The 24,801-nt window shown below is 35.1% G+C and overlaps 2 protein-coding genes across 6 annotated transcripts in view; one reads left to right on the top strand and one right to left on the bottom strand.

Moving 5' to 3' along the window:
• LOC113237194 (carbohydrate-responsive element-binding protein) overlaps positions 1 to 7,077 on the bottom strand; it is a 34,597-nt gene extending 27,520 nt beyond the window's left edge. For all 5 annotated transcript variants that reach the window (XR_003311019.1, XM_026473529.1, XM_026473530.1 and 2 more), the window contains exons 1-6: positions 6,770 to 7,077; positions 5,252 to 5,358; positions 2,112 to 2,185; positions 1,769 to 1,894; positions 1,001 to 1,151; positions 307 to 402 (exon numbers count right to left, since the gene is read on the bottom strand). Coding sequence is in view for 4 of the 5 variants with exons in the window: in XM_026473529.1 (XP_026329314.1) it covers positions 307 to 402; positions 1,001 to 1,151; positions 1,769 to 1,894; positions 2,112 to 2,185; positions 5,252 to 5,358; positions 6,770 to 7,062 (847 nt within the window). In the remaining variant the exon portion in view is untranslated. The remainder of the gene's footprint in view (positions 1 to 306; positions 403 to 1,000; positions 1,152 to 1,768; positions 1,895 to 2,111; positions 2,186 to 5,251; positions 5,359 to 6,769) is intronic.
• An 11,333-nt stretch (positions 7,078 to 18,410) lies between these two features.
• Positions 18,411 to 20,747, top strand: LOC113237458. The gene is made up of 3 exons (XM_026473943.1): positions 18,411 to 18,781; positions 19,415 to 19,611; positions 19,795 to 20,747. The coding sequence occupies exons 1-3, from the start codon at positions 18,686 to 18,688 to the stop codon at positions 20,111 to 20,113; spliced, it is 612 nt and encodes a 203-aa protein (XP_026329728.1). The 5' UTR covers positions 18,411 to 18,685; the 3' UTR covers positions 20,114 to 20,747.
• The last annotated feature ends 4,054 nt before the right edge of the window (positions 20,748 to 24,801 follow it).

Here is a 24,801-nt window from a genome sequence, read left to right as displayed (position 1 = left end):
TAGTATTTACGCTAGCGAAAGTAAAATCTTATGAATTATTAAAACTCATGGAACAAAAGTTGTTGTTTTTGTGTTAACAATATAGTTCTGCTATAAATATAGATATAGTTATTAGTATTTTACAAATAACCCTGTACAGGTACAATGACAGAGTACCATTTCGAAAACTATCTTTTGCCTTTTTTACAATCGAGTTACACAACGCGCTAGGCTAAAGGATAAAGACGCTAATATCAATGCAATTTTAAAAACACGTCGACCAGTGAACGAAGAATGTCGACCAGATATCAAGATTCCGATTCTCACCTTGTAAGGGTTCCAATGTGTCCATAAAATCGTCAAGGTTAGGTTGCAACGGACCTAAGCTTGGTTGAATAAAATCAGCCAAACCAGCCCCTTTAGCTGAAATTTATAGAATTAATCAGATGTGTTCAGGAATAAAACATAAAAGTATTATTGTGAAAAAAATTAAGAATTTCGAGACTAACTCCTGACTCGCGTCCCTTCTTTAGAATCCCTTCTTTAGAATAGAAATCTGTTATATTAAAAGTAGTTTAACATAAGAAACAAATACCGTAATACATGCGTTTTATATAATAATTAATAATTATGTTTGTTACTTCTGCTAGATTCTTTCGAAAAGCAAATAAAAAACTAGACGCAAGTACGGAAGCAAAAATATTCAATTATACAGACAGCACATCAAGCTACATCTTGACGGATTTTGTTTCATTGCACTAGAGGCGATGCTCAAACAAATTTGTACAGCTTGATGTGCTGATGAGTGTACATTACAGTTACTAATTGTCATTTAATAAATGTTCAAGAGGTACCTTGCGTTGAATTCAGTGCAAACTGATTTCAACATTTCCCTGCGACCGCGTCCGTCACACACGTTTACTAGATCTTTTTATATTTTTCTCTTTTTCACATAATTATCTAATTTCTGTAATTTTTTTTTGTTTATGTGTGTGAAAAACTAGATGGGTTAAAATGGTACCTATTTCCCTGCAGTCTGGGAAAGCGAAAGGTTGGTGATTGGTGATAGTGGAGAACAAAGTGTCACTCATAAAGTTGAGGTAGTCCTCGTCGGTCAACATGTTTCCCGCGAGGTCGCTGCATTGCGACTCCACTGTGTCCATGTCCAAAATCTGAAACATCTTTTCGTAAATTGGTCCATTTTAAGCGGCATCAATCTACATACATCAAATAAAAACACAATTTAGTAATAGTCATTTTTTTATAATTATCTACTCATTTAGGAGGCAAATTTCCTACAGAAAAACAATCAAGACACTCCATCAGTATAAGTTTCTAACAATTCGCTTCCATTCCGTTCCTTCGCAATATAAATTGAGTCTTAGCACGGAAAGTAGAAATTAAGATTCAGAAAGAAAAGTTAAAGATTCGTTAGTTTTATTATAAATTTTGTGTCACTCTGTGTAGTAAATACAGTAAACAGGTAACATCTCATAATTAAAGTGATATAATGGTGAACTAAAAATAGAATAACGAAATAATAACAGATCGAAAGTTTTGTTATGTTATAGACGTTTCGGTCCTTGACCTCTATAATGGTTGACCTGTGCTATTTCAGGTACTTGGCAACATTTAGACATTTGTTTACAAAATAGCATACAGTTCGAGGGCATCACGTCTAGTTAATTTAATAATACGGACAAATCGGCAGTTTACCAAAAACCAAAGACATTGTCTTTGGCTCTCGACCGAAATATATCAAAATTGTAAAATATACATGAAAATTTACCGTATCCTGGACAGAGGTGTCCCCCTTCCCGAGGAGCCTCATAATATGAAACATGCGCCATTTTTTATATTCTGCTTTGACAGCCTCTGCTCTTCTTTTCCAATATTTCCCTTCCAATATTGTTGCCTGAAAATCGACTCCTGAATTATGAATTCATGCCATTTAGAAGGTAAATAACAATTTGGCGCAAAATTTAACAATCATTCTACTCGTTTTTTTAATTTATAAGTTTATTCCATACGAACAAGAAATTCAGACAGATTTATATCATTCCATATTCGCCTCTTGCTTTTTCACAAATTTAGCGCTAGAGAGGCGCAAATATGTTAAATCGTTACTTTACCTCTGGTTTCACGTGTGTGTCAACATCCAGCGGGGACGCGAACTGACACACCAAAGTATTTTGTTTCTTTATAACTGGAATAAAAACAAGTAATACTACTAGATGTTTTTTTTTTCTTTTTCTTAGTCGTAAATCAAGAAGTTAATTTAAAATACCGATTTTAGATAATCAAGCAAAAAGTACAACGCAATTCTATGCGACAGTGTCACTAGAACATTACAGCTTAAACGCTTAACAATTATTTGCATAAACTTTAGAACTGTAAAATTGAAATTAATTTAAAATTGTATTATTGTCATAAATAATTAATAAATTATTTGTCGCAATATATGTAAAATGATGTTTTAGTAAGTAATCGACCACTAGTGTTATTAAGTGTTCGGAGCTAATAAACAGTTTCAATGAAAAGTTGCATCATAAACATTTATTAACACATAGAATGCTTTTCACTTCACTTTAAAAATTTACCCATGGCAAATACTTATTCATGAGAATTAGCGTGATCTAGACGGAATTATAACTGTGTAGGTCCTCAGCAGTTCATACAATAAACAACGTCTCAATTGCGAATACATCTCATTTACCGAAAGCTGAAATATAAATAAATACTAATTGTAGTAGTGTATATTCACAAAGAACAACCCCTAATTTCTTATTTACTAATCGATTCATTCTAACTGAGTATCTCCCTTGCCATTAAATGAGTAGTAGAGTTTAATAAATGTGACGATTTCAAATGTGTAGGTAAGTATTTGCTTAACTATAAAATAAACATATATTTGAATATTCGCCTGCAGCATTTCTGTTATATGGACACCTTTTCCAAGTCATTACAGCTCCCATCCCACCATCCAACCCATCATTAGAACGTACTAGAATGGGCCTATAATCATTAGGAGTTAAAGTATGAATTTGTAGTTTTAAAGTTCTGGCTAAATACGAAATTAAATAAAGCCTTGTTAGTGTAAGATTGTAATAAAAAAAAATTAAATATAATTTTAAACCACATAATGGATAATGGATGCATCCGCTTTGTAATCTAACTTGGATGCTGCTAAATTTGTTTAATTTTCGAATACTAATCCCAACGTGGCAAACGGTTTATGGAGCGGGTACTATTAGTAGTACCCGCTACTACGTATACTTTCGTTAGCGAAAGTATTGTGCATTTTCGGTTAGGGCGATTAGGCAGTACAAATTTTAACACGATAAATGCACCTCATGGATAACTTACTCTGAGATAAAATCGAAGACCCAAAATGGAAACAAAGGTGATGGATACCAATACAAAAAAAGATTTTAACAATAGTGGCTAAGTAAAAAGGTTTTTTTTAAATTAATGTAAGATTTTATTTATGTGTGCATGAATGTACAAATAAAATATTATCAAATCATAATTTTTATTTAAACCCACACTAACAAAACTGATTCTAGTGGAAAGATCTTTTATCCTATTTTGTATACTGTAGTACCATTATCTCACTATCAGCTTTATTATAATAACATAACGGTACATTATTTTTGTCCGTAAAGAAACACTACAAGATTTCCCTTGTCCAACCAACATAAAGTGCATCCTCGAGTTGTCCAAGACATTTTAAAATTAAAAAAAAATTTTTGGCAATAAACTAATTTAAAACTGTAAAATGTTTACCTTTTTTGTATTTTTCTTTTCTTTATTTTAACTAATTGTTTATTTATTTTTAATTTCTTATATAACCCCTGTCTAAAACTACACTGCTTGCATTAAGTCATTAATGTACCTAAAAAGTTTACTAACAACCCTGTTTTATTAGGCTAAGCTTTGTGTTGTCCTGTGATGTTGCAACTGTGTGCTTTGTTTTAGATACAACCGCTTCGAGTCTCACAGACAGCAGTAATGGTCAAAATTATATTTGAAAACAAATCCACTCCTCCCATGTAGAGACTACCTACGTGACATTGGCGGATTTATGAAAGATACAGAACAAGCCACTAATAAATAAAGAAGAAGAAACACTAATATAGAAAGTGAAAAAAAATGTAAATTTAATACCATGGCCTACTTCCAACACTAATCTTGTAATCAGCTACCTATCTGTTGATAAAATTGACTGTTGCTCGTGTAGAATTGTGTAGGTGATTATTCAACATATTCACCATTTTTAGTCTCATCATCATGGTCTCAGATTAACATCAAGTATAGCAATTATTGGATCTTAATTTAAGGTACGTTCTGTTTAACATAATTTATCTTTTGAAGAAATCGGTGTTTTGGAAATAAGTAGTAGGAGTTGGAGTAGCCTTTGGTATTATTTCGTAATGCAATAGATTGTATCTACAAAGTATGGTTCTAAATATAAGTAATGATAACTTACTTCACTATGATAGATCTTTAACGTAAATTAAGTTTTAATCCAAGTTTTCCTAGAAATTACTTATACTTATTTGGTAGCTATTTGCTATTTCAATCTCTGTGCTATAAAACAACTTAATTTCGAGGCAGTACCTTAAATTAAGGCGACGAAGTCGATTTTGTTAAATTAAATTGAAAAGGATGTTTTTGTCATTGTCTTGCTGTTGTGATTTACATGTTAAGGAGTTAATATTATCTTTAAAAGTATCTATATGCAATAAATTGTACATATATCAATTATACTTAACAAAACAAAGCAATGTAGAGATGTTTTATTACAGCTTGGAAATATGTTTAGTTTTTAATATTTCGAAATATATTTAAATCTTAACAGATATAAATTGTCTAGTAAGCTGGCAATAAAGTGGCACTTATAGTCACCACATTTAGCTAATTAAGTAAATTATTGGTAATAAATACATTCATAAGTTATTATAGTACGTGTTCATAAGTTATAGTAAAATTTCTTCATGAAATGTAGTAGTAGTGAGGAAAAAATCTTATAACAATACATAGTTACATAAACACAAATTATAATAATTTAACTACTGATATAACAATCTGTATGCCAACAATATCTGGATGACACTGCTAATTTATAAATCCTATTAATATCCCTGTTCCAATAACATGTACATACTTAGGTCTCCATAAAATGTGTACTTCACTAGTGAGAGCAGTATCAATAATAAATGACGGAATATTCCCAAGTATCGTAGGACAAACATAATCAAAGCATCCTTACATTGCATGTGCCAGCATCTCCATATAACGTTGTTCAATCTGATCTTGTCCTTCCACCGGAGTTTTATACCTTTGAAACGATTCCATTTTGGTGATGTTAGTTTTTGTCTGAGAATTATAACAGAGAAACAAGTGAATGGAAAAAACTCACCATGCTCCTATCTCCAACTTGTCACAAACAAATGTTAGCCAAAAGCACTTTCATAATTAAGTTGACTATAAAAGTCCTTGAACTCATAAGGAACATTTTTACTTTAAAAAAATTTAAATTCGACATTATTAACAGGTAAATGAAATTGTATACTTTAAAGTATAAGCAAGTACAGCCAAAGCAACAAAACTGTACTGTGGAAAAGTAGACCTGTCAGACTATCAAATGATAAGTGTCTTATCTGTCTATCAATAAGTGATCTTAAGCTTATAGCAAATACCACTTGATAAGAAACAAACCTGGTGCATCTTATCTACAGTTTCTACAAATACAAGAAATAAAATTAAGATACTTGGGCAGCATATCATCTAAAATACCACGTTTTTATTATGATACCCCTGGGGCAATTAAATCATACATACTTGTTTTAAATCTACTAAAGAGTAAAAAACACATTTAAGATCGTTTACAATTTATTTAGCCTTGCTGATGTTATCAGACAGGGCAAGCGATAATAGCAAGAGATAATATAACATAATTTTATGCAATTTTTGGTTATGGCATTGAAATTAATGGACTGAAGAAGACTGAACTCAATGACAATCAATATCAGTTTAGGATGAATATTTTAATAGCTAATTCACAATTTAGTGCACTTGTTTACATTACATACACTTACCTAAATATTTAATTAAAAACTTGTAACCATAAAACCCATTTATATAAAGTTTTAATAGTATCAGTGGAATGACCAGATATAAAAATTAAACGCATGAGACAAGATGAAACTAAGCGTTTATAGACTTATCTTAGAATTTGACCCATGTCTTTGGTAAGGCCCCAATGACCTCCTCTTATCTCTGCACACTAAATCAGTGGAATTATATTACATTTCCTCATTTTTATTAACTAACTGTCTTATTAGGAAAAGATATAAAGAACTACACAGGACGATGTAGATATATGTAGATATGCAAATGTCATATATTCATGCAAATAATGCATTAGTTGATCAGATAATTATACTTAATGAAAGACAAATGTTTAGAAAAACGAAAAACTAAAAACCAATAACCTATGATATTTGTATTATCCTACAAGTAAATTATAAATAGCTACATAGCAATGCCTGTTACAAACATGATTAGAACAGATTAACAAGATCATAATGATCTATAACAAAAGTAAACCCGATGGCACCATCTTTTCTTGTTCTGAAGGTCAATGCAGTATACAATGTCTATAGAAATGTAAATGAAAGTACCTCTGCTCAAAACAGAATCAGTCTCATTTTTTTACTCTAATGTTCAGAAATTCAAAATAAGATACCTAAAGATAATATCTTCCAGATAAGGATAATACACTTACCTGTAAGCTAGAGTCATACATTTGAACAACTTTGTAAGTGATATCTCAATTGAAAGCTGCTGAGGTTGTTTACTTTCTTCTACATTAGAAGGCGCGAACTTCTCCACCGCCCCGGGAACTGTGTATGTCGTCACAACAGATACCTTCTGGACATTTTGCTCCTCATCAGGTACAGGTACTGCTAAGTCGTCAAATTCATCTTGAGCCTCAGCTTCGAAGTGCGACACCATAAAATGCCCAGAATGTATGGTTTCCTTCCCTGGTCGAGCCTGACGCTTTTCCACGTGTGTCATCTTGATGTTATGTTTAGAAAAGTAATTCCAGGGAATATTTTTATATTAGTATTCAACGGTAGCAATCTATCAACTTTTACACTTGGCCATATTTTTACTTAACACTTCATTCACATTGTTTTTTTCCATTTGACAATGTCCTCTTCTTAATTTTTTGACTTCTCGAGGAAAGAGTTTGAGCCAACAAGTAAACAATACGCCAATTTTTGTAGTTATTTTGTAAACTGTAGTTGAGGAAACTTTTAAGGATAAAAGGAAATGTTTTTGAAACGAACTAAGGAAACAAGGATCAGGACATTTGACAATTTAATTGTCAGCACATTGTCAGTGACAAACAAACAAAATAATGCTCCATCAATTTCCGGACCATAGACAAAATTCTACGAAAGTGTAGGTATTGTCTTTTTCATTTGACATCATTTTCTTCATTTTTTTTATAATTTTTTAAAGAGTTTTGGCTTGGAATCTAGTACTTTGAGCCAGTCTTCGTTTAATTAACAGGATACTCGGTAATATTATCCATTGTAGTTCTAATACATTATGTTGTCAATTTGTCCTACATAACTTAGTTCGCTTATTTGGGTTTTTCACTTTTAAGCGGCGGAAGTCAATATTTATGTTTTCACTTTCACATTAAAGCACATTATCTTCTATCACTTTGAACAAAAACTTTGAATTCGTAATCAATATAAGTTTCGAGATAGTCTTTTGTAATTTGGTTTAAGATAAGGAATATAGTTCTAACTTTCTTCATCACTATTTCTGTCTTCATTTTTTCTTCGTAATATACTTAAAATAAAAATAATCTTTGTAAAGACTACTTGCTTGTAACTACAAAAGCCCGCCATTTTTTTCATTTTCACCTTGAGATTTGAAGTTTCTAGAGATGCAGTAATGTAAGATCGAATGAAAAAAATCGACTTAAATATCTCATCGAGATAATTTGTAACGAAGAAAGATTCGATTTACAGAAAATAACTTATGAAGAAATAATAAATAAAATAAAAACGATTCAATTATTATATCATAAAGGTACGTGTTAAGGTACCAAAATACTACATAACAAATAAAAAATCAACAATAACGTAATAAAAAGTGAACAACAAAGCATGAAACCAGCTGCAACGAAACGAAATTTGAAGAATTACTCCAAAGACATCACGCAATGTTCAGAACAAAAGAAAATCGAGACGAATTTTATTTTCCCAATACGTTGTAGTATGCACTCATATTGACGCGAGATAAGTGATAACCGATTCGATTTATCGATGTTATGGTGTAAATATCTACGGATAAATATTCCGTTTTACGCATCAAGCAATTGCAGTAATTTATTTTTATTATCATTTCATTCATTTGTCAATGTCAAGTACTTTTTTTCGTATTATAGCTTTGCGTTGGGCATTTAGCCAATGTCAAAGTTAGGAAAACCGGCCGGATCGAAAGCATTTTTTGTAAGTGTTCGATCTTTGTCTTAATAAATATAACAAACTAGTGGATAATTTCTCATAAATAATAATTGAACATCAATTCTATAAAACATTATTTTTTATTATATTTATATATTTTTTATTTATTATTTATTGTTAATGTAGGTAATTCTAACTAAAATAAAATGTAAACTTATTAAAACTCGACACATTTTTATGAAGCTTCTTTTATACTGGATTTAGGAACTGTAGTCCATTTTACATGGGATTATTCATGTGACATTTCAAATTTTTTACGTTGCACGTTTCTAGCCTACTCTCTCAAGCAGGTTCAAAAAAGAAATAGTAAATTTGTCATAATGTACCAAAAACAAACAATATTTGTTGCAGTTGTAATTTTAAATAAAATTACAGCATATTAAGTAAAAATAAAATGGAATGATAATAAAAATAAATTACTGCAATTGCTTGATGCGTAAAACGGAATATTTATCTATTTACACCATAACATCGATTGATTTTTCACTTTTTAAAACATTATTGAAGACTTTTTTAGATTTTATAAATCGTCTTTTCAATTTACAACGTCGTACCTTGTGTTTTTAGAATGAAAATGTAGAGCACGCTTAAATAAAACAAACAGACTACAGATGATCCGTAGTCCGTCGTCTAGAATATCTCTGCCGCGTGGAATAATAGCATATTACAATGAATAAGTACGGGAACTCCGTACTAAAGTCACAGCGTGGCATGTATGTGTACGCGTCTGTCGCGCGCCATGTTCGGACGCACACATTTGCATAAACTACGGGGATTATAAAACAAAACAAGTAGAACACCTCCGTACAAAATAATACCGTGACTTGTATATGTGTGCAACAGTCGCACGTCGTGTACGGACGCATATGCGTACAAAGGCGCGTTGGGACGACCAGTGTTTTGAAACGCTAGAGCACGCGACGCTTCGACTCTGCGCCAGTGTGAGTTGAGCTTTAGAAATAGGCAAGAAGATGAAATCGCCAAATGGTTTCCTATGTATGTATGTCAATTTCTTTTTCACGCTGTACAGCCTAAACGGCTTGATGGATTTCGCCATATGAGGTATCGTTAGATTCGTCTTGATTGTAGGAGTGTCATAGGTTATAAAATATTCAAAATAGTGAGGAAGGAATATTTTTTATCTTTCCTTGTAAGTCAATGTTCCAGCTAGATATTTTTGCAATCGGGTTTTTGTTTTTTTAAATAATTTTTAGAGATTATGAAAGCATTGAATACTATGGAATCTGGTAAAGCTGCGGGATATGACAGAATTGCTGTTGAAATGCTGAGGGCTGGACAGGGTGTGGTTGCTAGTCAGCTGTACCGCCTTATCAATCTTTGTTGGTGAACAGGAGACTGGGGCAAGGCTGTCATCATATCATTATATAAGGGAAAAGGGTCGCAGCAAGACTGCAAAAATTACCGCGGAATTAGTCTTCACAGCATTGTCGGCACATTATATGCAAAGGTATTGATTGAGGGAGTGATGAAAGAAACGGAAGAAAAAATTAGGGATGTGCAAGCGGGATTTAGAAGAGGAATGGGATGCATGGATCAAGGTCTTCTCTTTGCGAAACATAGCCGAAGAGTTCTTGGCTAAACGACAAAAAGTCTATTACGCTTTTATAGACTTGGAGAAGGCCTACGACAGAGTGTCAAGGAATGAATTGTGGTCGACATTGTCTATGTATGGGGTGGACGGCAATCTAGTTCAGGCACTGAAATCTCACTATGAGGATTCCAGTGCCTGTGTCAGAACAAATGGTGCTCACACTGGCTGGTTTGATATCGAGAAAGGTGGGTGACAGGGATGTGTAGCGTCGCCATGGCTGTTCAATTTATTAATGGACAATTATTTGAAAGCTTTGAAAGAGAGTACGTGTGGGCTGAGAATGAATGGTTTACTCGTTAAGTGCCTCCTATACGCCGACGACCAGGTGATATTAGCGTCGTCGATGGAGGAGTTGCAAGAGATGGTAAATATTATGCATGGTGTTTTGAAAAGGAAAGGAATGAAAATTAATGTGCGAACTTACCATGACCAAATTGAGGCTACCCTAAAGAAGGACCAGGTCAAGAGTACCATTAATCGACGAGTGTGTATGAAAGCATTGATGCATGTTGATGAGGCGAAAGATGTGCGTCAAGACCGTAGCAAGAAGAAAACTGTTGTCTCTGCCTACTCCGATGGGAAAAAGGCGTGAAGTATATGTATGTATGTAAATAATTTTTAGGCGTTCGCTTTATTGGATTTCGGTTTATTTGCCAATCACAGGTCTAGAAAATGCGGGGAAATAACTATTTAAAGTATTATTTTCTATTTTATAAAAATATTTTTTTCCCTTTCGAGTTATTCTATTCTATTTTTAAGTTTCTGGCTTCTCTTGTAGAATTTGGGCAATGTCACGTCAGTCATGGGAGTTACACTTTCGTTTTTTAGATGTTTAATTAATTAACACTGCTCTGTAGTCTATTCCGGCTTCTGGAACAATACAGAACAACACGATATACCATCACCGTTACAAATATTTAAATAAATAAGTTTTATAATTTAAGTTTGTTAGTTATTAATTCTAAGAGGGTATTTGTAAAAAAAATTAACGGAAACTTGAAATTGAAGAAGCGAGGAATAGAAGGTGGAAGACTAACATAAATAGAACACGTTCTGGTAGGGCAGCTGAAAAATATGTGGTCTGGAGTGCCTTCATTAAGGCCGCATTCACAAATTGAGCTATCCCGTATTCTAAGTTTTGCCAGATGAACTGGGGTGCAGGCATGACCAATTCGAAGTCGGCATACTGTAGACGTAACTGTCTTACTGAATCCTTTACGAATAAAGAATGTCGGCGAAATATTTGTCCTTAGTGAGTTTACTTTTGCTCCACTCTGCGCTCCATGAGGAAAACATATCATTGGCAGCTAAAGGCAGGAGGTCATAAGTGTATGTCTTATAATGAGTAAGACAACCTGTTTGAATAGCATTTTTCGCCAACATGTCTGCAGTTTCGTTACCTTGGATTCCACAGGGACCAGGTACCCACGCTAACACAACTTGTAAATTGTTACGATGACAATAGTGTAAAACTTCTTTAATCTTTAAGAAAGTGTGGTATTTTGTTTTAGCAACAAATTAGCTTGACAAAATAGCCTGCAAACTGCTTCTTGGAGTCTGAAAAAATTATGCTTTTGTTCAATTTGTGAGATTCAATATAACTGAGGGCTTCGAGGAGGGCTGTAGATTCACCTGTGCATTTTGATGCTTGAGGTGGACATTTACAATTCAAAATTATTCCGAACTTAGACATCCATACAGCCGCACCCACACAACCATCAGCAGCCGGCTTAGAAGCGTCTGTGTAAATATTCAACCAGCCTTGCCAGTCCTTAGTTAGGGTTATATTAAACTGCCTGTCTGCCGCAGGAAAATCTTTGTAAATATCAAAATCCAAAATTGTTTTAGGTTTATATATTATTGCGTCATAGGAACAAGAAAAAAGGGGATTTTTATCAGTTTGGAAGATAGGAGAATTAATATTAATAAATTTTTGATAACTTTTAAGAATGCAAGGAATATCTTTGACTTGTCAGTACTTAGAGGTCCTAGTCAGATCAGACAGTTTGTGGAGTTTAGATAGGAGAGGATGAGGAGATAGTTGCGCAACTTTATCAATAAATCTATCCGCAAGAAGCTGCATTTTCAGGAAGAGAGGGAGTTCCACACACTCAATCTGGAGAACATTTATAGGTTAAGACTTCATAGCGCCGATAATATACGAAGACACTTGATTTTCCCACATTTTAAGAACAGTTTTGTGACAAGGTTCTAATAAAAATGAGCCGTAGTCAAAGTGACTACGAATTATGGCATTATATAAAATTTTTTGACAGAATGGGTGGGACCCCCACCAAGCACCCGACAAAGATCGGAGGATGTTAATGCTTGCCTTACACTTTTTGAAAATATAGGTTAGATGGGGAACGCCTGTTAATTTAGAGTCAAGCATGATACCCAAAAATTTAAAGCTGTCATAGTCTGATACATGCTGACCTAGAATAGGAATAGGGACTTGGGAGGTCAACTTTTTCCGGGAGAAAACAACTACACCACTTTTAGGAGTGGACAAAGAAAGACCATAGTCAGCTAGCCATTGAACAAGGTAGTGTAAAGCAGTGTTCTATCGGGAACCCACGTCATCAAGTGACGGACCATAAACATATAAAGTCAAATCATCGGCGTACTGGAGGATACAACAGAAGCAATTCACTGATATCTCCAGGTCATAAGTATAAATGATGTAAAGCAGGGGACTGAGAACAGACCCTTGCGGAAGGCTCCTCCAGACGTTCCTTGACGCAACTAAGTCTCCTGGGAAGCGTATCAAGCATGATCTATCTGAGTAAGATTAAAAATGAAGTTGGTCAATCTTTCAGGAATGCTCAGCAGATGCATTTTTTGCCTGAGCAGGGGAAGAATCACATTATCCTAGGCAGCCGAAACGAAGAAGACCCCCAACCAGAGACTCATTCTTCGAAAAGGCCAGGCGAATAACAGAGATCGGAACACTAACACTATCCGTGATACCGCTACCCTTCCTAAAACCAAACTGACTTCTTGCCATAATGTCTCTATTTACCAAAAGCCACTCTAGTCGATTGTTAATGAGGTGTTCCATTATTTTTGATCGGGTGGATGATAGAGCGATAGGGCGGTAACTGAAAGGATCCAAAGCGTCTTTACCCGGTTTCAATATGGGAATAACTACATGGGTGTTCCATTCCTCAAGAGGACGTTCTGAAAGAAATATGGCGTTGATCAGTTCTAAAAATTTCATTTTACTTGATGTCCCCGCCATTTTCAGGAAGGAATATGGGATTCCGTCCACTCCCGGAGAGGAGTCTCGAAGGTGGTCCAAAACCAGGGTCAATTCTGAGAATGAGAAAGGGTCATTCATGCGGTCTGGGGAGACTGAGCTCAAAGCGAATTAAGAAGCTTCTTCTTGACTGAGAACCCATGGAGGGTATAGCTTATTTATACATCCATTAAGCCAGATTGAAGGATCAAAGCTAGATGCATTGTTGTTATCTCGTTGTGCACATCGAAATCTTTTTAAATTACCCCAAATAACAGAAGGAGGGGAACGGGGCGAAATGGCTTCGCAAAACCGTAGCCAGCCAAATTAATTTTCTCTGATAGAAGCCGTCTGGTTAGAACCACAACTTTCTGGTAATGTAAAAAGGTATCCATAGTCATATACACGTTATACTGGATTTCGGCTTCTTTTCGACTAGCAACGACGGCTGAATACTCATGATCCCACCATGGAGGAGAAGAAATAACGCTACGAAACGGATTTTTAGGGGGATTTAAGCCCTTACTGAAGAATAGACAGACGCTACAAATCTAGAGTAAGCTTCTTGTAAAGATAAATCTCTAATGTTGGACAGAGAGTGCAGTCTCAGCTCAGTCAGCCTTAGAAATATTGAATTTTAACAATGAAGAGTGTTGCCTTGTGGAGTGCAACTGCCAATCACAGAGATGAGGATGGGAAAATGGTCATTTCCGAAAGTGTATGGAAGAGTCCTCCAAGTAGAGCTGGGTGCTAGACCTGGAGAGCACAAAGTAATATCCAAAGCTCATCTTGAATCCCGAGAAGAGTAAGATCTGCGAGTAGGAGAGCCATCTTTCCGAAAACATAAATTGAACTCATCAAAAACATCTACGAGAGGATATGATAGTGCATCCTTTCTATGGGAGCCCCAAACAGTGTGGTTATGTGGCTGTTGAAGTTACCAAAGACCATGACGGGAGAGATGATTGCTTAAAATAGAAGATTGATCTCTGGGATGAGAAAATCATGCGGGTGGGGAATATATATAGCCAAAAAGAAATATTAAAAGCCTTGATTGCAACAACATTAATTTCATCAGTACTCTTGTCGGGGAAAGAAATTCTGTGAAAAATAAGAAAATGTTTGATTAAAATTAGAGTACCTGCTTTTTTACATGCTTTCGGCGTTGGGTTATATTTCGTTATATCAAGATGCTCCATTCTTTTCTTACTTCATTTTTCAAAACACATTCTAATTACAAAACTATTTATTCAGCCTTTGATTCTACTCATAGAGTAGAGCCTAGACTACAGTACCCACCTGCACGGTCCTCCCGAATACGTGAGTAGCTCGGAATCCGGAATCGGGAACCCGGAACCAGCCATGGCTCCAAGAGGATGATAATAACAGAATTGTGTTTATTAATAAGGAATATAAGGTCAGACCTTTTAGGTCTGACACTCCGACAGCTCATTGCAGAATGAGCAGGCCCATTACTAAATTTGTTGAGAAGAGGAGAAAGTTTGTTAAGCACGTGGAACGGTAAAGCAGTATCATCAAAGCGGGACAGAATATTTAGAAGAGTAGAGACTAGTAAGTCAAAAAAATTGTCATTGTTATCGGATGTATTAGTGTTATTTAGCAAAGCAGAACCATTTAGGGAAAAGGGAGGGGGAGTTGCAATTATATCCCTATGGGCTTGTTTATCATAGTCTGAGGTTTGATGGTGGTACTTTGGTTTATTATTTATTGTGACAGCTTTTTTGTGTGAAGTGGTGACTGAGGAGGAGGAGGGTTGTGTAGAGGATAGTCAGACATATGATAGTTGTGTGGATGCAGCTACAACATCAGCAAATGAGCGCCTGACGGCTGGTAAGCGGGCAGAGGCTTTTAAGTAGGACATATTCTCTTGGGACATTACCAATTTTATTGATTTTTGTCGGGAAAATTCAGGGCAATTTTTGTCATTGGATGGATTTAAGGCCGAACAATACAGGCATGTTCGGGTAGAAGCATTACAAGATTCCCCTGAATGGGGTTGTGCGCATTTATAACACCGGGGTTTAGACCGGCATTGAGCTTTGACATGCCCAAACCGACAACATTTCAAGCACTGAATGGTTGGGAGGAGATAGTTTTCCAGAGGAGAGACGAATAAAACAAGTAAACATTCTGGGGCAGGGATTGATCAGAAAAGGTAACTACTACTGATTGGGTGGGAATCCACTCGGTCAAATTATTGTATCTCACCTTCCTGTTCAGGCGTCGAGCTTTGAGAATTTCGCCAGTACCAGAAGGTAAAACTAAACTTTTTACTAACTCGTCCATAGTTAGGTATTTTGGCACGCCTCGAATGACACCCACGCGGATGATTATGTGGGTTGGAATAATTGATTTGTCTCAGCCTGACCAAGGACTGGGTTTTGTACAAAATTGTTTGCTTCATGTGCTGAAGCAAATTCCTTAAGGTGCCTACAGATACGATCGACATTGTCGATCGTCATTGTCGATCCAAAATGTCGATTAGGAGCCTACAGACATAATCGACATTGTCGATCGTTGTCGATCGACAACGAGAATTATAGACGTTTTCGAGTTGTTTGGGAGTGCTTATTGAGAATGTGGCATTAATTTCTAAGTCCAAGATGGTTTTGGAAATGGCATTTATATCTGAATACATGATGGCTGATACGACTTTTCGCATTTCTAAATGCAAAATGGCGGGCACGATTTCCCAAATAATGGCAAGTTGGGTATCGTTTTCGAGGTATTTGGGGGTGCTCATTACGAATATGGCACTTGTTTGTAAATCCAAGATGGCGGACACGATTTTTCAAAAAAATGCATTACGGGTGTCCTTTGCGAGGTATTTGGGGATGTTCAATATGAATATGGCACTCATTTCTAGATCCAAGATGGCGGACACGATTTTTCGAATAATGGCAACTTGGGTATCGTTTTCGAGGTATTTGGGCGAGTTAATTACGAATATGGCACTCATTTGTAAATCCAAGATGGCGGACACGATTTTTCAAAAAAATGCAATATGGGTATCCTTTTCGAGGTATTTGGGGATGCTCAATACGAATATGGCACTCATTGGATCTATATCCAAGATAGCGGACATGATTTTTCGAATAAGGGCAAGTTGGGTATCGTTTTCGAGGTATTTGGGGATGCTTATTACGAATATGGCACTTGTTTGTAAATCCAAAATGGCGGGCACGATTTTTCAAATAATGGCAAGTTGGGTGTCGTTTTCGAAGTATTTGGGGGTGCTCATTACGAATTCACAGTCTATTGCGCCCCAGGGACTTAAGGCTGCCATTTATTATGTTTTTGAAAATAAATTGGCCAAACTTGACAGGTCTCAGTGTCAAACCACTATCTGGAGCAGATTCCAAACGTGAAACCTGAACTATAAACGGTCCTCTATCATTGGAGGAATAAATTTTTCACTGGTTAGATTTTTCATTGGGGTGCGTAAGGATCGTCTGTATAGACGTCGCGGGAGTGCTAAATTCAGTCCCAAATTTGTTAGGGTTGCTGTCACCAGACGCTGCTAAATGGTTTTTGCGTTTACTACCAAACATGTAGAAGTAGGCGTAACATGGTCTGGCGATGGCGGCAGGAGTACCGAATCACCTGGTATATCCGGAGGATCGGTTCCGCCTCCTTCAACCTCCATATCAGACATACTAATTACATAAAAGTTACCTACCACGCAGATCACACACAACACAATAAACGGCACTCACAAATATGGGAGCCCACAGAAATAAACAAATTCGCAGTTCAAACAGTAAGAAAATAGACAGCAAAAACTTTTGAGTTTACCGCCGTTCTTTTCCTAGCGATTGTATTGGAATGACAGCTGTGGCTCTAGACCTTTTGGAGGGAAAAGTGTCGTTTATATTTTGACTTTCAATTATTTTGTGAAATCTATTAAAGTGGAATAGGATAGTGTTATTGTGCCTTAATCGAAGATTAAAACGCGAAATTATACGAATCTCGACCTAGAATACCCGTATCGGCCCGTTTTAAGAAATCCCGAGTCAATCCAAACACGCCGCCTCAAATTGCCTATCCTCTTTGTGGCGGCCATATTTAGAGAAACATAATTAAACTTCATGTTTAGGCTAATGGCTTTGCTAAAGCCTTAATAATTTTTTTTTTAAATGACAGCAGTCAAACGCAACATTGAGATTTCATCTCAACTGAGTACTCCCGTAGTCCAACTTACCAACACCGGTTAATGTCCTATTAGAGCTTAGCGAAAATTTTTTTTTTTTTGTTTCGTTTTTTTTTCTTTCAACTGTGACATTGGCAAAATCATCAGTTCTCATATTGATGGAGCCATAAAAATAAAAAGTGAAGTGAAGATTCGCTCTGGACCTTATGGAGGGAAAAGTGTCGTTTTTATTTTGACTTTCAATTATTTTGTGAAATCTAGTTTAAAGTGGAATAGGATAGTGCTATTGTGCCTTAATCGAAGATTAAAACGCGAAATTATACGAATCTCGAACTAAAATACCCGTATCGGCCCGTTCTAAGGAATCCCGAGTCAATCCAGTGCCGCCTCAAATTGCCTATCCTCTTTGTGGCGGCCATATTTACAGAAACATAATTTAACTTAATGTACCAAAAAAAGAATAATGTACCAAACTTGGCTGTATGGTGTAAAACCTTTGCCTTTTCCTTTATGGAAAGAAGAAAAAAAATTGAGATTTCCGCTGAGAAGTAAAAAATACGATTGTTAAGATTTCAACATCGTAAAATAATAAACATCGAAAACATTATGTACTTTTTTCTTTGGGCAGTAATGTAAAAATGATAACTTTTTTATAAAAAAAAACCGACCTCAAAAGTTCGTGGAATCACATCTATTTATTAAATTTTATTGAAATCGGTTACCGGAAAGTGCGCGAAACCGGATTCGTCCCCTAGTTTGCCACATTTAGAGGTGGAATATGTTCTTCAAATTTAAATGGGACCAATACTGAGGTACCCTCTTTTCAACAAAAAAAGAATCAACCATATCACAAGCCGGAGTTGTCGCTTATGATACACAAAACAATACAGTCGAATTGAGAACCTCCTCCATTTTTTTGGAAGTCAGTTAACATGACCAATTTGAAGAAAATCGATTTCAAGTGTTTCTAGGCAAGACCAGTATCTACAGTTTTTTTCCCCAATTTACTGTTTTTTTTTGCAATATCTTCCGATTTTTTCCAATTTGACCTAGCAACACTGAAGACAAGTCAATAAGTCAAGCAAGAAATTATGTCGCATGCTAGAATTTTAGGAAATTTCTAATTGTTTCCAATGAGTTCGCCAGGAAATTCATCGTCACCTACTTATAAACATTTAAAATATAAACTCAAACAGTCTCCCGTGGAATTCAAAGAATTAATGAGAAAAGTAAGTTTTTGTTGTACTTACATATTTTTTCTTTACACTCGTTTCATAGTTCTATGTTTTTCCATAGCTATTATTATAAGACCTGCTAAAGGTTATAGCGACAATGCATTATTTTATAGATTTGGATTTTGTTTCGTCCAAAAATATAGTTTTTTTCCATTAGCAATCATGCACTTATGTTGGAGATGTGTCACTTGGCGGGAAAGCAATAACTATGTAGTGATAGTTGTTATTTCTGTGGTTTAATTGCCTGGTTTTCGTTGTAAAGTATGTATGAAAGCTAGGGTTGCGACGACGCCAAGTCGTTCGTCGTGAATATACCATCGGCATACACCCAAAATTTCCTTGCATATCATTAAAGTAGATACTGACATAATTTTCCACTATGGGGTAGATAAAGTTGCACTAAAAAGAAAAAAATATATGCCGATTTAAATACCTCAATATTCGATTAAATACCTAAATATTATAAACAAACTATAAATAAAACTTTGGTAACTCATGTGATCTCTTTTTTGCCTACCCTCTCATTAAGACTAATAAAAGTAAAATAAAAATAAAATATTAATGATATTAATGGCCAAACCCTATTGATCCTAAAAATTTTTTATAATTTATCTTCTGATGTTTCAGAACTACAAGGACAAGGTACAAAACTGCCGCAATTTGTTATTAAACAAATTCAGAGGACCTATAGCCGAGACTGACCTAAAAGAGACATTAAATGAAATATACAAGACCATTCCTTTCTCAGATGATACCAATTTTGAGCTAGAATATGAAGTTCTGAAAGAAATTGGAAATGAATTAGTGCAGGAGGAAACAGAATGGTATATACCAATGTTGCTTTTATATTAGGAGACAAGTCTGCTAGTAGAGATGTGTATCATTGTTAAAAGAAAATGTTTAAGAGTTGTATGCATGTTTCTGTAGCTCATATCTTGAATACACATTTTTCCTTGTGAATATAGAAATATTCATTTTCAGTATTTACAATTCTTTTTTATTTACAGGTGGCTGCAAGAATATGAGAAATCACAAATGGAGAACATAGACTGGTCTTCCATGGAGAAGGATGACAACGTAATATGCCCTTTATGCAGAAAAGCAAACCTAAATCTGCACAATACTGGCCTATCTTGCTCAAACTGTAAAGCCAAAATTAACACAACAATATCATTGCTAGAAATAAAAAAGTCCCTTATGTGTACATTAGAGAAACACAATAGCACATGCAACAATGATGTACAATTCACACTGGTTCCTGAATTGAATGAGTCTCATGTTTACCTTGTCTGTGATGCTTGTAGTGACATGCAGTGTATAATTTAATTTATTGTACTGTGGACAAACTCCATTTGTATATTTTGGTCAATTACTTACCAGAAGGTACAATAAAAGCAATGTGTCCGACACATTCACAGCCAAATGAGCCTTGAAGTTTTGTGCCAGTGTGTGAACCCACTATGAACACATGTCGCAGGATGTAATATTTATTGAACGGTTGTGTGGACTTGTGATTTAAGAGTCAAGTTACCCAAGTAATTAAAAATGTGTGATCAAATTTTAATTACCAATTTTTACTTAAATCCAGATGTATAGCAGTGAGATGTGTCTGCAATATCGCTGATCCGACTCACTGTATCGCAAATTTAAGATAAATATAGTGTACATGCCTGTCCCCAATTACGTCAATTTTTAATGTGATTTCCCGAACTCCGAACAGGTCCAGGACCTAAAAAAATATTGTCATAAGGCATTCTCGATTTTCTGATGTTCCTTGAAGTTTAGGTAATAAAACTCTACCCATTCCAATCCCTGGTAATGTTTCAAGAGCATTGCCAACTTTGTTTTAAAAACAATTACAGTATATTTGGTTACTTTTTAACCGACTTCAGAAAAAGGAGGGAGGTTCTGAATTCATCTGTATGTTTTTTTTATGTATGTTACGCGATAACTCCGCCATTTGTGAACCGATATTGATGATTCAGAAGTGATACCATTTAAATTTGAAGATAATATTCCACCTCTAATGCTGGCAAACTAGGGAATGAATGACTTTTGAGGTCGGTTTTTTAAACCGGAGACTAGGTTATATAGTTATAGTTATCTGGGTACATTTATTATTACTAAACTGTGAATGCATTTGAAAGTATATTAAAGTACAAGATTGATGTGGAATATTGCTGCTTAAGAGTAAGTATATGTCCAAGACAAGTGTTCTTTATTCTGTCCATAGTCTACTTGGTTATAAAACTTAGTTGTTCATGTGTATATTATTAATTGCTTGTATAAAAAAGTTAAGCCAAGCAAGGTGATTGTTATAACAGTATGATTTTTAAATATATTTAATTTCATAATACTAAAATTGTCAACTTTAATCATTTGTTAGTATGTGATTTTTTTGAGTTCTTAGGTTTTCGCGATTGTTACACATAGGAAATGAAACTATTTTTCCGGATTTAAATCGCGTATATTTGTTTTTTCAAACAAACCGCCCGAAACGTCGGTTTGTTTAAAAAAACAAATATACGCGATTTAAATCCGGAAAAATAGTTTCATTTCCTATGTGATTTTTGTTAATCGTATAACGCTCAGTTAATTATTGTGAATTAATTACCTAAATAGTTTTGAATAAAATCTTGATTTGTTGATTATTTGGTTTTTTTTTCGTGATTCATTTCAGGCATTTTGTTTTTGTTTGAGTGAAAAGCTTCAAAAGTGTCGTAAGGTGCGAAAATAATGTGTAAATAAACATTATTTCATCATTATATTTATTGTTTTTAAAGCATGGTTACTTATTTAATAACGGCACTGCTGTGAATCATGTACTGTTCCAGAATCTGTACTGACCATAACCAAGGCTTTTCATATAAATTAACTCAAATCATTGCACTTATGGGTGAATTTCAACCCGTAAAACCCTTTTTTCTTTTGGTTTTAAGGTCTCAAACGTACAAATAAGTTCAAGCAATGTCAAGATTATAAAATCACAGAAATATTTAAGTTAAATACAACAAAAAACGATATTTTAGGTCACACTAATGAGATTGCAGTAACACGAATAATTTTCTCAAACAAAAATGAGAAAGACGTCATAGTAATGAGAAATTATTATTACAACACACATTTTATCGTTCACAACAAAACGTTTAACATGTAACAAATATTTTAACATAACTTCTTGTATCAAAATCCTTCTCATCCGTGTAAGACCATATATCTATCTGTATGTGATTAATAAATAAATCTAAAAAAGTATTTTGTTAATGTTATATAAACTTTATTGCACATCAATATATCATCATCACCACCATCAACATCATCATCATGATCTCCATTATCATCAACATTATAACCATTCACATCATCGTCATCATCACTACAATCATCATCACCACCATCATCATCGTCACAACCCTTAACACCACCACTATCACCATCTAATTGTTATATTTCAAGTAAATGTTCGGCTTAAAGTAACTATTTGACTTAAAAGCAGACAAGAATGAGAGCGACAATAATGATATTTGAATACATTTTTAATTATGACAGTTATGAAAGTGCATGGATTTTAACGTTCCTATTGTGTAATTGATGTACAATAAAGTTTATAAAACTATTACTTAATACTTATTTAGATAGATTGCTTTACATGATTTTTTTTGAAATTGGTATTTAAGTCGATTTTTTGCTAAAACGGAGATGCACAGGTTAATTCACTGTGTACACTCCAATCCGAAAGGAGCCTTTTCTCACGTGTGCGAAGGGTGAAGGTGATGTGGAATGAACTTTTGTTATTTGGAGGCTTTTAGTTGAATTGACACTAATGATAACAAAAATTGAAACACATTTTGTATTCCCAAGAAAACATGTTTGTTTATAATAAATTGGAAAGTTACGGTATGTATGTATGTATGTATTAGACGTGTAGATAAGTTATTAGAGTTTATCCTCGACGGGAAATATTGCGATTTCCTCTAATGTTAAATTTTTTTTCTTTTCTTAAAATTAGGGCGACGTGGAACCGGCTCCCATGAATGAGAAATTGCCCACTTTATTAATTTTTATTTATTAATGTGACGTAGTAAAGTAGTCTTTTTATTTGTAACACAGACTAAGTAAGCATGCAATCATATTAAATAAATAATGCTTAGCATTCATGTAAAAACATAAAAGTTATTGAAAGAGACACATTTTTGGAGGTTATCTGAAAACGACCCTTATACAGGTGTAAAATTTGAGACGGGGCAGCAAGGCCGGCTACCTTAATCGTTGTAGTTACAGGAAAACGGTTCTAGAACTACCCATGAATTTTGAAGATATATTGATTGGCATTCACAGATTTTGAAAAAATGGTACAGTCAGCAAGATAAAAGGTAATTTATACAAAACTTTTTTTTATGCCATTCGATCCGGTCTCTGGTAAGGATCAATAGTCTCTCTCTATGGGACCAACTGAGGTAAGAGTACTCGAAATGTCAGAAATCGCAAAAAACTTATTACCATACATTTTGTATGGACATATCTAGTCATCAGTTATTCTAGGTAGTTAAGGAAGGGTCTGGCTCGGGCTATGGCGCATGATCGGGTTCCGATTACGGGGTGTGCTTATGCTCTTAGTTGGCACAGCGGTTAGTACTATGGGCGCTTGATGAGGAGGTTCCGGGTTCGATTCCCGATTTAGGCCAATTTAGGAAACGAACATTTCTAAGTTGGTTCTGGTCTGATCACTCGTATTCCCCAGAATACGAGTGCTCCCAGAACCAACACCCATATTATACCAATACCCATATTGCCCTCAGAGTCATCGTTATTCTGGTATTCATAGTACAGGAAATTTTCTAATTTGAGATAAGAAATTTGTGTGTGGTTCTTTCCCCTAAATACTTCTCTTTGCGATCTAACAGAGAGACGGTCTCTCATTTCCACTACATCGCCATCGGAAAGTATGCTTTACATTTTTAATAATTTTGCGATCTTGTATTCGTACTTGGTACTTGGTGTAACGGGCTGGTGTCCGCAACTCGACGTCAAGGCGCCTATTATTTTTTTTCTTGTATTCGTAATAGAGCCTCCATATATTACATACGAACCTACGATGGCGTGCAGGCGCGTCGGGCTTTGCGCTTCGTCAGACCTCGGCCTACGGCCTCGGTATCTATGACTTTGTTTTGAAAAAATATCATAGTTCGTTAATGGCGGCCATATTGAAAAATGGCAAAAAGTAAATTTTGTCCGCAAACTATTATTAAACACCCATGGAGACCCCCACATGCCAATTTTCAGTCAAATTAGAGCAAATTTTTGTCAACCGCCAATAGGTTTGTATGCCAGCCATAATGAAAAATTGCTAAAAGTAAATTTTGACCGCAAATTATTATTAAACCCCCATACAGACCTCGACTTGCCGATCGAACTAGAGCAAATTTTTATCTGCCGCCAAAAAAGTTTGTATGGCAGCCATATTGAAAAATGGTAAAAAATTAATTTTGATCACAATTTTTTGTCAGACAGACCACATAAATACTAGTAAGTCAGACACTTGTCTAACTAGAGACCCCCGCATGCCAATTTTCAAAGGGATCAGAGCAATTTTCTTTTCTATCGACAACGTACGCTTGTATGACAGCCATATTTGAAAATGGTGAAAAACCAGTTTCGAGCACAAATTATTATCTAGAGACCTCCACATGCCAATCTTGCACATGCCACAAGTCTCTTTCCGCAGCTATTTTTAACGAAAAGAACACTTATATAGCAACCATATTTAAAAATTGCGAAAAAAAACTTTTCACTCCAAATTATGATTAAGGACTCCTAAAGACCCCAGCATGCCAATTTTCAGCCGGATCGAAGCAAGTTTTTCTTCGGCCGCCATTCTGAATTCGCCATCTTGAATTTTTTTAACACAAGCAGTTGACCACTGTTACCCTCTATGACATTCCTTCGAGCACCTCCTACCTAACTCTAATAGTTTCCATTGGAGACCTTTTTAAATTTGTATGGCGGCCATCTTG

This window comes from Hyposmocoma kahamanoa, unplaced genomic scaffold (genome assembly GCF_003589595.1).
Source record: "Hyposmocoma kahamanoa isolate Upper Pololo Valley unplaced genomic scaffold, ASM358959v1 93, whole genome shotgun sequence".
Lineage (NCBI taxonomy): Eukaryota > Metazoa > Arthropoda > Insecta > Lepidoptera > Cosmopterigidae > Hyposmocoma > Hyposmocoma kahamanoa.
Note: the sequence above shows the minus strand (reverse complement) of the source record. Positions and strands in the feature narration are given on the sequence as shown.

Bases quoted from the DNA above. Each gene is read 5' to 3' on its own strand.
- LOC113237458 (XM_026473943.1), top strand. From the start codon at position 18,686: ATGAGTTCGCCAGGAAATTCATCGTCACCTACTTATAAACATTTAAAA. The intron at 18,782-19,414 runs GTAAGTTTTTGT...CTGATGTTTCAG, and splicing joins TCAAAGAATTAATGAGAAAA to AACTACAAGGACAAGGTACA. The intron at 19,612-19,794 runs GTATATACCAAT...TTTTATTTACAG, and splicing joins GTGCAGGAGGAAACAGAATG to GTGGCTGCAAGAATATGAGA.